Source organism: Anarhichas minor, unplaced genomic scaffold (assembly GCF_050575085.1).
Source record: "Anarhichas minor isolate MPS153535 unplaced genomic scaffold, ASM5057508v1 ptg000058l, whole genome shotgun sequence".
Classification (NCBI taxonomy): domain Eukaryota; kingdom Metazoa; phylum Chordata; class Actinopteri; order Perciformes; family Anarhichadidae; genus Anarhichas; species Anarhichas minor.
In genome coordinates, this window is record NW_027466504.1 from 7,203,447 (window position 1) to 7,216,266 (window position 12,820).

General features: G+C 43.1%; 1 protein-coding gene across 2 annotated transcripts; it reads left to right on the forward strand.

Annotated features, from left to right (window-relative positions):
- The first annotated feature begins 6,781 nt into the window (after positions 1-6,781).
- Positions 6,782-12,604, forward strand: mlh1 (mutL homolog 1, colon cancer, nonpolyposis type 2 (E. coli)). Of its 2 annotated transcripts, XM_076076576.1 has the most exons (19): positions 6,782-7,017; positions 7,291-7,381; positions 7,724-7,822; positions 7,922-7,995; positions 8,110-8,182; positions 8,268-8,359; positions 8,451-8,493; positions 8,648-8,736; positions 8,866-8,978; positions 9,078-9,171; positions 9,263-9,416; positions 9,636-9,970; positions 10,973-11,112; positions 11,351-11,459; positions 11,571-11,634; positions 11,714-11,878; positions 11,973-12,065; positions 12,142-12,252; positions 12,367-12,604. In XM_076076576.1, exons 1-19 carry the CDS (start codon positions 6,911-6,913, stop codon positions 12,520-12,522), a joined length of 2,202 nt encoding a protein of 733 aa, XP_075932691.1. In that variant the 5' UTR covers positions 6,782-6,910; the 3' UTR covers positions 12,523-12,604. The 2 variants fall into 2 exon arrangements, with proteins under 2 accessions (XP_075932691.1, XP_075932692.1); XM_076076577.1 differs by lacking the exon at positions 6,782-7,017 and having other exon boundaries at positions 7,933-7,995.
- Positions 12,605-12,820: the final 216 nt, after the last annotated feature.

Consider the following 12,820-nt stretch of genomic DNA (forward strand, 5'->3'; position numbering starts at 1 on the left):
TCTACTTATCATTGCATGGGGCCATGGTTAACCAAAACCTGATCAGATCGGCAAAAAAAACCAAAAACGAATAAGATGCCCAGAAGTGGCTAAGTAACAGCCACATAGTCCTCTGTGAGGCTTAAATGCCTGGAGGGTAACAAAGAAAACCTTCTAATGTATTAACCTTCGACAATTTAATGTGATGAGGAAATCAACAAACAATTGAGGTACTGGGTGAGGATGATTATTATAAAGACTGCATTGCCATCCTTTGATGAAGGTGCGGTCTGGTAACACAAACAGAAGAGAGGAGCAGCACAAGGTGGCCAGGACAAAGCATCCAAGTCCGCCAACATTCATTCTTTTGTTGCTTTGCATGGTTCGTTAACAATCCCCCTTCCCCTATACTAGCAATACTGTCCACAGACTGAAATGACATTACCTCACCAGACAGGCTGTGATGTAAATCTCCTGTGGTTTAGTGACAGTGCTTTGAATTTGGAGGAAGGCCGTCAGCATCTCCAGGATAGGACGTTGTAGCACATGTTTTGTTAAACCCTGAAAGGAGAGAAAGACAGACCAAATACAGTGATTTTCCTTTAATGGTTGCTTCGCTCTAGGACTTAAAATAGCCTCGGCAGCATGAAATCTGATGACTGAAGTAACGGAAGTGATGCAACGTGACTGATCAAGTGATGACTTGAAGACAGTCCCTCATTGTTTCCTTTGGGCACCACCCAAGACACACAGAGGAGCAGTTGTAATAGAAACTTTGAAAATGAATGTTCAATGGTAGATAGTTGCAACACTACATACCTCTGCACTCCAAAACAACTTTGAAAAATGTGGTGACTTGCCTTTTGGTTTTGTGACTGGCAGGTTGTAACACATGGACTTGGCCATTCACTGAACTTTGGCTGAATCCCTCCCCCTTCATTAAACACCTCCAGCAATGTATGAATCAAACACACAAAGTGTAACTGCTTTGATTTATGTGATAACACAATCTCAATCTGAACCGATTATTGCTGAAGGTGAATAAAGACGCAGTATCCTTTATGGTAGAAACACAACAGAGTAGATTAGATTATTAGCTACTGATAACCGTGTCCTGATGGAGGCCTTCCGGAATAAGACTTGTTTACTCAAAGTATTAAGAGATACAGTTCATAACGTGTAAGCCTTTTGGGCAAAGTCTTATACACATGGGGTTAGTTTACAGTGTAAACAGTACATGTTATCCAACTGAAGGCTGAGCTTCCATTATGCCACATGCACTGTAGAAAAAGGCTACGACCCTGCTGCAGATGTGACAGATGCCAACCTTCCAGTGTGCCATGTCTGAAAAGCAAAACAGAACTATGAAACTCCCATGTAGCTGCTGTAAAGAGGTCAGTGGTAGATAGCACACTGTTCAGGTGAATGAACGGTAATGTTTGATCTGCAGCATGAGAGCAAACACAAGGATAACCGTATGACGTCTAAGCGATAGCTCACCACATAATGCTTTGATGGTGAACACTAAATGCATAACTTTAATTGGAGGGTGGGGTTGAACAGGTGACAGCAAGTCTGTTTTTAATGTGGGCAAAAAAGGAAGAAGAAAACAAAGGGCTCTAGGGGGTAGAAAAAAGAAATTTCAGTTGGTTGGTCTTTGGTTCGGACTGAACATTATTAACAATGTGGTTTTGAAATTAAACGTCTCAACAAGTGGATTGATCGCCATTAAATTTGGTATCCACATTCATGTCCCCCTCAGGAGGAATTATAACAAAATCTTTGTGAACATATTAGCATGCTGATGTTAGCATTTAGCACAGCAGAGCGGACTCTATCTACAGATTATCAATGTGCAAATTGTAAACATATAATTGTTTGTATCTTTGGTCAGTATAACCACTGGAACGGCTGCTGTTAAAGTACTTTTATTCTGCAGTACCACCGCTTTTCTTTTGTTTACCTTAGGAAAGTACATGTTCATCTTTTGTTTAGACGATGTCTCAAGGCTTCTGTCATTCTGATAGGCACAGAGCAGGAGGAGGAAGATTGTCACAGGAGAAGGAAGGGGATGGGAAAACAAAGGGAAAAAGACGAGCAGCAGCTGCAAAAGCCATTTGCATCATTTGATGGAGCGAACAGGAAGTCTTGGCAGTTCGCAAAGATGTGAGATAATGCTTGCCTACAAGGGTGACGAAGGCGGAATTAAAGGGTCACTACACCATGACTGGACTATTACTCGTAGATGGTGATGACTGGCCATGACACACTGTCCGTAAATACACAATCTACCAGCGATTCGGTTGAGATTATAAAATTCTTAGACATGATTTTAAAAAGTAGAGGAGAACTCATCTAATTTGATTCTAGATTAGTCATCAATGTGTGAGGAACCACCTTTATCTTTCGAGGAAAAACAGGCTGCTCTATATTTGTCACTTGGAGAGGCCATAACAAATTCCACAGGTGATTGTATTCCCACGTTTTGTGTCGCTACGAGATACTGACAGACTCCGCGTCATCGGGTCTGATGGCAGTGATCACTCCGCACAGCTTTGTCAAAGGATGGTGGGGGTGTCGAGCCAGGAGACACAAACACACAGGTGAGACAAACCCACAGCAGTGGTGACAACAGGCTCTTGTCAGTGTGGAATGTATAGACACACAGCACCATGGAGTTGTGGAATGGTTCCAGGTCCTGTGGAAACTAAAGTTGCATTTTGCGTGAGTTTTAAGCTGTATTTGGAGGCCGTGTTGGGGCAACTGGGTGCTGACCTCGTTTCACACAATGTGCGTACTGCTGAGCAGCACGTGTACATTTGCATCTGATTTTGTATGCATGCGTTCATGCATGTGTGCACCTGTAATCACAGCAGCATGCGCGCTTGAGTGTGCCTGTCATTGTGTATGGCAGGTCGCTACAGGAGTGGCAGTCGCTGCACTTTGAAAAAGTTGCCATCCAAGTTTCAGTGAGAGGAGCCAGAGAAATGCTACAAGGGGAGTAGGTGCAAGAGAAACATGAGGCCTTTACTGACTTGTGAGACACGCAAACAGTTCTGACCCCACCCAGACTCTTAGTAGTTAAAAACATTGTTTACAGTTTCATCCTTTCAAAGAGTACATTTACACAGATGGAAAATAGCTACCTACAATGATGTCATAATGGCTGCCAAACAATAGAAAAGAAGTAGAACAGGGAACAGCAACTGTTACTTACATTTTGCAGTGTTGCCTTCCTCCAATCATCTTTTTTTTATTTGCATAATTTCTTTCCAGTTCTATTGTATTGTATCCTGTGTCACATCCTGCTGCTACAGCACATACTGGAATGTCCTGCATTGACTCAGGGACACACGTCTCAGGATAGACATCACCTGCTGCTGAACTACTAAACCGTACCAAGTTAGCTGTCATGGCTGCCTGGTATATGCTTATACGTTTGTATAAAATGTGGTACAGTTTCCCCTGTTCATGTGCTGCCCTGAAATATGGTAGGATTATTAGGATCACAAAGGATAACAGGTCAGAAGTATGATGTTACTGCATGAGAGAGTGAGCTTAGTCTGTTTCTCACCCTGAATTTCAAACTTTTAAATAAGCTGTAGATATACTTGTCTGGTGGAGTCTTGTAACAAGGCTCCAACACCTCTCTGCTCCGTGGGGGCCTGAAAAAGTGGCAGCAGCTTTCAACGGGGCACACAGATAATGATGACAGCACCTTCACTTTTTACCCTCACAATCTCCATCCCTACAAAACTTTGCAATGTATAAAGGGGGACTAGGTAATCAAATTAAATACAATTCCAATGGTTTTATCAAATACACATAATAAATATATATTATATATATTATTTTCTGTTTTATTCTTAAATATAGACTGGTAGGAACTGAACCAAGATATTTTTTTCACCACCTGCCCTTTGTTTATTTGTTTTCTTCATACAGGTCCAACCTGTGTTCAGGTTGGACTGCATTGAGAAGATCTCCCTGATCATGAAATGCAAACAGCACCACTCCCCGACAGCCTACTCACAGCATTTCATTCTGTTGAGGTCATCCTCCCTGAGGCCAACGTTTAGCAGCCTAGCAACATAGTGTAGGCAGCTACTGTAACAATCACAGAGGCTAAGAAGAGCTTTGATTAGTGTGGAGGGTTGAATCTTCCCCACCGAGAGAAGGCCGGAGAGCACGCTCCACTGTTATGTTACAGTAGAGTTGCTTCTTAATAAATCTACCATAAACTGGTTTACAATTAAAAGTATTTAATCCTACTGAAGCTAATACAATTACAGAATGAAGTACACTACTAACAGAATATATAATATATGATCCGCGCGGAAAAGCTATTCACTCGCGACTCAGCCTGAAAACACAGATGCTTCCACGCTGAGAGCCGAGTAACAAGAGAGTGAATACCTTTCCAGCACTTCCTCTTACAGTTTGAAATCCCCTCCCTTTTGTCCATCTTAATTCCTATTGGCTAATTTCGGTTGCCTCCTCCTGGCGTCAGGCTTCCGAAAACCCTTGCACGGGCACAACCTGCAAATGTCTGTCTAGAAGTCTGACTTTCCCTTGGCTATTCTTCACAGTTTAATACATTCAATGACTGTCTTTTATGGCTTAACACTTCTTTGGTAAACATTCTATATAAAAGATTAGGATTTGCAACTTTTGGCAAAAACCTTCACAAGTAAATATTAAGGTGCTACAATTCTACTAAGATACACTTCTAACTACAAATTCTAAAACACTTCTAATTATGAATCTTCTAATTATGTATTCCAACATACTTCTAATTATGATTTCTTAATTATGAATCATTAAACACTTCTATTATAATTTCTTAAAACACACTTCTAAACCCCAAATTTCCTACATTAGTTTTCATTAAAAAAAAAAAAAAAAGTGGTCCGGCCAACTGTGTGCACAGTTGAAGATTGAAGATTACAGCGAGTAAGGAAGGCAATGCAAAGACAATTAACTGTTTCACTAAACATATCTGGAGTTTTTCATGTTTTTCAACTTTTTAAAAACAGTTCTGCCATGTTAGGTAATTCAATTTTGTAAGCATTTTTTTCTGCCCATGCTAAAGATAATAAACAATGGGAATTACCATAATGGGTTACATTTTCTGGTGGGAGTGAATCCACTTTACCTACAAACAATTTGGTTAGAATGTTGTACATGCTGTGTAGAGACCTGGAATCTAGACTTTTCATTGTGATAATGTTTTATACTAAATTCCTCAATAGTTCACAATTGAAAGATACAGTAAAACATTAATTATACCTGGACAAAAAAAATGACTCACGTTTTAACTGTACACACACACACACACACGCACACACACACACACACACACACACACACACACGCACTTTTGTACCTTTGTAGACCTTTGTAGATTAGATATTACAAGCTCATGATTATAAAATAAGATAAGATAAGATAGACTTTATTGTCCCGAAGGAAATTTGTCTTGGAAACATACATACAGTGTCTGCTGTTAAAACAATACAAATAACATATTGCATACATACATTACATACACAGACTGTCGCCAGTCCACATACCTGCACACACAGTACCTACAGTACATGCAAAAGACTGCCACCAGCCAACAAATATATAATATTTTGGTATTTTTATACAGTGCCAGTGCAAAACATGCCTGTTCAGAATGGGCTACATGCTTGGACTGTGGTGCGGCAGCTTGCAGCTTTCTTGAAACACTGGTGTAAACGGCCTCTAGTCTAGTTCTCGGGGGAAAAAAACATCAGACGTTACCGTTCGGCAAGATAGGCAACCTGGGCCTGGGGCCCCAACTAAAAGGGCCCCAAACAGCTATAGATTATGATGTTTAGATATGAAAAGTATTGAATTATGTTACTATTCAAACTCATTGTACCCAGAAATAACTTACAAAACACTTGAAAGTACTACTTAGCCTACTACTGTGTTCTTCTTCTTCAGAGGAAAACATTATAGTACGACATTTACCTGACAAATGATAAGTGTTACTGGTTATGTTGCAGATTTAGATTATACTCACAAAATATAACAATTAAATACATTATGATTCATTAAACTATCCAGCACCGTATTTGAATTGAAAGCTCCACCTTGAAGAGACGCACATTTAAGTACATTGTGCTGATAATGCCTCTTTCACTCTTCACAGGACTCTTACTGTGCGGTATTAATTGTTTTACTATAATAGTTAATAGTTCAACTTCAGGACGTTTTTGAGTATGTCTTCCACCACTGCAAATACCAACATTCCCAGTTGGACAAAAGCGTGAAAAGTAACGCAAAACAGCGTTTGCTTATAGATTATTGGGTAGAACTGGCCTTTTGTACTTTGATAAGATACTGTAAATGTGTCTCAAAGGAAAAGCATTACTATTCCATCATTGGGAGGCGCTGTGTATATTTCGAAACTACAACGTTCCATCATTTTTACCAGAGAAGAAGAGTTTGAACGAATCACGTCCACTAGCAGGATGAGGCCCCGCCCCCAGGCTCTCTCCCCGCGCAGTGTCGTCAAAGATTGTGTATAATTGAGAAGATGAATCACTTGATCAAGAGAAAAGGGAAGCTGAAACAACATTGTTTTATCAACAGCCACGTATCACACAACATTTTAAACTCGTAATTTTGGCTTTTTTGCGAGGAAGGGATTACATATCTTTTTTTGACGAGTTATTGGTAAAGTTGAGGGAAGTTGAGTTGACTTTCACTGTACACTGAGATTTTGAGGGAGAGTTCGACCTTTTTCCTCCTCTCTGATCCAATCCATGCTTTGTTTCTTGTACAAGTTGTGATGCTACATTAAAGCCTAAATATATACATTTTTAACCGTATTTAAGTGTATTCGCCGCTATTTTCTGCGGTTAAACTGCCCTGAATCTTAGTCAGCAGCACTGTAAACATGGCAGGAGTCATCCGGAGGCTCGACGAGACTGTTGTCAACCGGATTGCTGCAGGAGAGGTTATCCAGCGTCCTGCCAACGCCGTCAAAGAACTGATTGAAAACTGGTAACTGACTAGCTACATGACACAGTTATGTTTCATCACGTGAGCTTAAGCTAGGTGTTTAACAAGTGGCTTAAATATCCTGCAGTGGGACCAATACAGGTGACAATATGGCACGACCGGTGTTTACAACACATTTGTGGCAGAGCCGCTTATCAACAACACCTGTAACATACAGTCTATGGTGACGTCATAGTCATGTGACACTGCGAACTGATGATTCAACTTGAAATGTAACATGGCTGTATAGTAACTAACTTGTATCGTATGTTCCAGTTTGGATGCCAAGTCCACCAACATCCAGGTGACGGTGAAAGACGGCGGACTGAAGCTCCTCCAGATTCAGGACAACGGCACCGGCATCCGGGTGTGTGTGACAGGGGCAGCTGTGAAGGCCCACAGCTGTTTTGGATGGTTGGAAAAGTGTCCTTCAGATGGAAACTCATGCCATGACTTCCCTTTGTGATAACTATAGAGTTTAACCAAAAAGTTAAGACACAACAGAAAGGACCTTGTGCCCTCCCTAGTATCCAGTCTAATAGGCAGTCTGGTCCTCTCCACCCCCATTAGTTCAGATTTAGTGGTTTGTTTTTCCACTGCCAAGAGAGTGTGTGTGCACACCACTGGTAGGTGGGTCTCTCTGTGCCACTGTCTTTTAACTACGCCGTCATTTTCTCTGATCAAGCCGTCTGTTCTATTTCCGAGGCAGAGAGAAGATATGGACATTGTCTGTGAGAGGTTTACCACCAGCAAACTCCAGACTTTTGAGGACCTCTCGGCTATTGCAACCTATGGATTCAGAGGAGAGGTAGAGCTCTGGAGCAGCAGCAGCAGCCTTCAGGTTATTACACGTTGACGTACATCTTGATGCGAGTACGTCACATTTGTTGCCTGTTCTTGTTTGCAGGCCCTTGCTAGTGTGAGCCACGTTGCCCATGTGACCATAACGACTAAAACAGCTGACGCCAAGTGCGCCCACAGGTATGCTAACATTTGAAATCATGCCTCACTCATCTACTGTCTCGCCTCCCTTGAAGATTACATGCACATTACAAGGGGTAGAAAGTAACCAGGCGATGTATCGATTGTCTGCAGAGCCAGCTACAGCGACAGCAAGCTGAAAGGCCCTCCCAAACCATGTGCCGGCAACCAGGGAACCCAGATTCTTGTGAGTTGTGGAGCACATCAACTTTTACCGACTGACGTCGATGGATGTTCAGAGACCTACAATAGTTTGCTCTCCCTGCCTGCAGGTGGAGGACCTCTTCTATAATGTGTCCACCAGGAGGAAAGCTTTAAAGAGCCCCAGTGATGAGTACTCCAGGATTCTAGATGTGGTCAGCAGGTCTGTGATCTTGGCTTCACTACGTGATTCCTGCCCTTTTGATGAATGCCACTGTGTTTGGATAACTCGCGTTTCCATGTTTATTTTGAAGGTACGCCATACACAATTCAGGAAAAAGTTTTTCTGTCAAAAAGGTGAGATGTGCTTTCTTGTAATGTTTCGTTGACCGTGATTGGCTCCACAACACCGGACACACAAAAAAAAATCACCTCTGTATTATAGATGAGGGTGCGAAGAATTACTCTTTGCTTAAAAGGAGAATATTATTCATGGCCTTCTTTTTTCCAGCAAGGAGAGACTGTGGCAGATGTGAGGACTCTCCCCAATGCATCTGTAGTAGATAATATTCGAGGAGTTTTTGGAAATGCAGTCAGCAGGTATTAAGCAACAAAGAGACAGAGAGAGAGAGAAAAAAAAAAAAGATATGCTCTGATGCTCTCTGCAGTTCTGTGACCTCTTATCACCGAAACTCCGACTGCATGATCGGCTCTGTGGTATGTTCCCAGGGAGCTGATCCAAGTTGGCTGCGAGGATCAGAAGCTCGCTTACAAGATGAAGGGCTACATCTCCAACGCAAACTACTCGGTCAAGAAATGCATCCTGGTGCTCTTCATCAACCGTACGTATCACAGGAAAGTGAAAATGTGGCTCACTGGTGCAGATAGTTTAATCCTATTAGCGCTTTGTTGAATGGAGTTTGTGATCTCTGATGTCTCAGATCGTCTGGTGGAGTCGAGCGCTTTGAAGAAAGCAATTGAGACAGTTTACGCTGCGTACCTTCCCAAGAACACGCACCCTTTTCTATACCTCAGGTAACTTAACGCGCATCTGTCTGTTTTCTACAACGCATTCTGTTACGGTCTACTTCATCTGATATCCACCGCTGCTTTCTAATCCCCACAGTTTGGAGATCGCTCCGCAGAATGTGGACGTCAATGTCCATCCCACAAAACACGAGGTGCATTTCTTGCACGAGGACAGCGTCATCGAGAGCGTTCAGAAGCACGTCGAGAGCAAACTCCTTGGCTCCAACTCCTCACGCACGTACTTCACTCAGGTATGTTGAAGGCCGGATCACTACCTCTGCGAAGATGCTGGCATCGTCACCGCAGCGATAGATCTGACCTCTGTCTTTCGTGATGATAAAATATTTGCACTCCGCTCAGAGATCACCTGTCACTTTTACACTGTATCCATTTTTTTTCCCCTTTTTAAAAAAAAAAACTTGAATTGTGACAGTGTCGAGATGATTCATACACTGCGTGTTCTTGTGCAGACGTTGCTGCCAGGGCTGTCGGTCTCAGGCGGCAGTGAGGTGAAGTCCCCCGGCGCCACGGCAGAGTCCAGCGAGCGAGTCTACGCACATCAGATGGTGAGGACCGATTGTCGCGCGCAGAAGCTGGACGCCTTCCTCCAGCCGAAAGAGAAGCCGCCGCCACCACCTGACCCCGAACCAGCCGGTCCCAGCAGCACGGGGTCTGCGACCAAAGCCGCCCGGCCCGACTGCGTAGAGATGGAGGAGATGGATGACGCAGAAATGCTGATGGCCCTGGCTGAGCAGGAAGCAGAGGGGTCAAAGGGCAACGAAGACGATGCTAACAGTGCTCAAAGGTGAAAAAAAGAATCCCGCCAGCGCTACATTGGGTGTGCCAGTATGTGTGTTCAGCAGAGGATGAAAGACTAAAGTCAGTGCCATCATGATTAATCCAGATCAGGACGGGACAAGTCTTGATGTGTGACTAATCCTGTAACGTCAGCAAATCTGTACATTGACGTGCAGCAGAGGAGTTGAGTAAGAGGAAGAATGCAATAGTAAACATGTGTCATCGCTCATGAGTGACGTCATCTCCCTCTGGGCCAATCGGAAACGAAATGTCAACTTGTTTTTACCTGTTGCTGATGTTATAGCAGCTAATAGCTAGTAGCTGTTTTCAAAGCTTCACTAATAAGTATTTTATTTGTTACAATGATGAACCCTCTCAGAATGATCAAACCTCCACAGCTTTCTTTTAGCTTATTGTTTTAGTTTAGGGAATCAAATTAGTCTGAGTCCCACTACTCTCATTAATCCAGTTTTCTGCTAAAAGGTTTCGATAAATCCAGTGAACACCACCGGCTTAGGGGAAGAAAAGTCAAACATCCTGTCAAAGACTGAGATATTTCTCTCAGTAGTTGTTAGAAACCCAAAACTGGAAAACATTCATCAGAAGGCCACGACTCCAGATGAGTGTTAATGTTGCCCCGTCACTGCTGGATGTGTGATTTGGTAATTCTTTGCCGAGTCTCTACAACTTTAATAAAATGACCATATGGCAAGTTTATAGTCCTCAAATCTACTCTGCCCCCTTGTGGCTGAAAAAGTAACTCATGCCGCATACATTTTTCAGGTACTTGTTGCTTCTATTATGGCGAGGCAAAAAATATCTGCTGCCCATTAAGAGAGTGATTAAATGCGTACACATTTTCACAGCCCGTTACGGGTTATAGTGTGTCCACTGTCTGCTTGTGTGACTTACTGTCTGGAGAGTACAGGTGACTATAAACATGCAGGGTGCACTTTACGCTGGAGGTGTGACAGCAGTGTGTGTGTGTGTGTGTGTGTGTTTGAACCAGGAAGCGACCCAGAAAAGAGCAGCAGCCGGAGGAAGAAGTAGACGAGGACCTGACGGCTGCAACCGTGCCCAAGAGACGAGTCATCAAACTGAACAGCGTTAAAGCGCTCAGAGCTGAGACCACTGAGAACACACACAAAGGTAAACAAAACATGTATCATCATCTATTACAGCTAAACTGTTAAATCCGCCAACAAACCCCGTCTTCCCCTCTCGCAACTCTATACTTCCCTGTGATTGTACTCTCTTCTCCAGGCCGCAACTCATCTCCACAACTACTTTCATGCAACTTCATGTTCATGCCTCATCTTTAAGCAAAATCTACAACTCAAAATATATTAAATCTCACTTGCTTATGTACATTTTTTTTTTACTCCAGGGCTTCAAGAAATGCTGCAGAACCACTCGTTTGTGGGCTGTGTCAACCCACAGTGGACTCTGATCCAACATCACACCAAGCTGTACCTGCTCAACACCACCAAACTCAGGTCAGAGCCACAGGAGACACACACACACACACACACACACACACACCGCTATGTTACGTTGTTTCAGACTGCTGCTCTATGTCCCACTTCACTCTCTCGTTTCTGCTGCAGCCAGGAGCTTTTCTACCAAATACTCATCTACGACTTTGGGAACTTCGGTGTACTAAGACTGTCTGTGAGTTAAGTCCAGATTGTGAATGGTTTGTATGAACTGCACAGGTTGTGATTTTAAATGGCTGATCATGTGCATTCAGACACCAGCTCCACTTTATGACCTTGCCATGCTGGCTCTGGACTCTGAGGAGAGCGGCTGGACAGAAGAGGACGGTCCTAAAGAAGGCCTGGCTCAGTACATAGTGGACTTCCTGAAGAAGAAAACCGAGATGCTGGAGGACTATTTCTCCATCGAGATAGACCAGGTCAGTTGGGACATTGTGGCGTTTGTCTGGGGGGGGGGGGGGGGGGGGGAGTTGTTTTTACACGTGCTGTAAACCTGAGCTTTGTGCATTGTAGGAAGGCAATCTAACAGGGCTGCCGTTACTGCTCGACAAGTACACGCCCCTCATGGAGGGCCTCCCCATGTTCATCTTGCGCCTGGCCACTGAGGTGAACCTCTCTCATTTATTATGAGATTCTGTAAACAGACTGTATCTGAAGGCTTCTGCTTGCTGGTGTTGTGCAGGTGAACTGGGACAATGAAAAGGAGTGCTTCAGAGACTTGAGCAAGGAGTGCAGCATGTTCTACTCCATCAGGAAGCGCTACATCTTAGAGGCCCAGCCGGGAGAGGAGCAGGTGTGCAGGAACACCAGACTCACGTTTAAAACAATGCTAGAGCTAGACACATTTTAAACTTCCTTTACAGTAACGACAAAGAATTGAACTGACGTGATGCGATTCTTGTTTCAGGAATCTGAGGTAAACTCGTGGCGTTGGAAAGTAGAACACTTCATTTTCAAAGCTTTCCGAACCCTCTTGAGTCCTCCGAAGAACTTCAGTGAGGACGGCAGTGTGCTGCAGATCGCCAACTTACCCGATCTCTATAAAGTATTTGAGAGGTGCTAAATCTGATCACCAAATCAACCCTACATGCTGCTCTTTTTTTATACTTTATTTGTTCTGTAAATAAAACATTTGTATGAGAAAAGGCTTCAGATGTTTATTTATGAGTGAAAAACAATATTCCTGTTCTGAATAACCTCTTTAAATGTGCCAAGGCTACACATGGTTTTCTAAAAGTAAGAATTGAAACATGCTGCCAGGAAAAACAGAATTGGGTCACGAGTCCCATTACGAAACCTAAAATGTGCCAACACACTTGCTTGACTTTTATTACAGCTACGTGTTCCCTGTCCGCCTAAAA

Excerpts from the sequence above, each read along its gene's own strand:
- mlh1 (XM_076076576.1), top strand. The coding sequence starts at position 6,911 with ATGGCAGGAGTCATCCGGAGGCTCGACGAGACTGTTGTCAACCGGATT. Across the intron at positions 7,823-7,921 it reads CCTATGGATTCAGAGGAGAG|GCCCTTGCTAGTGTGAGCCA; the intron begins GTAGAGCTCTGG and ends TCTTGTTTGCAG. Across the intron at positions 11,635-11,713 it reads TCGGTGTACTAAGACTGTCT|ACACCAGCTCCACTTTATGA; the intron begins GTGAGTTAAGTC and ends ATGTGCATTCAG.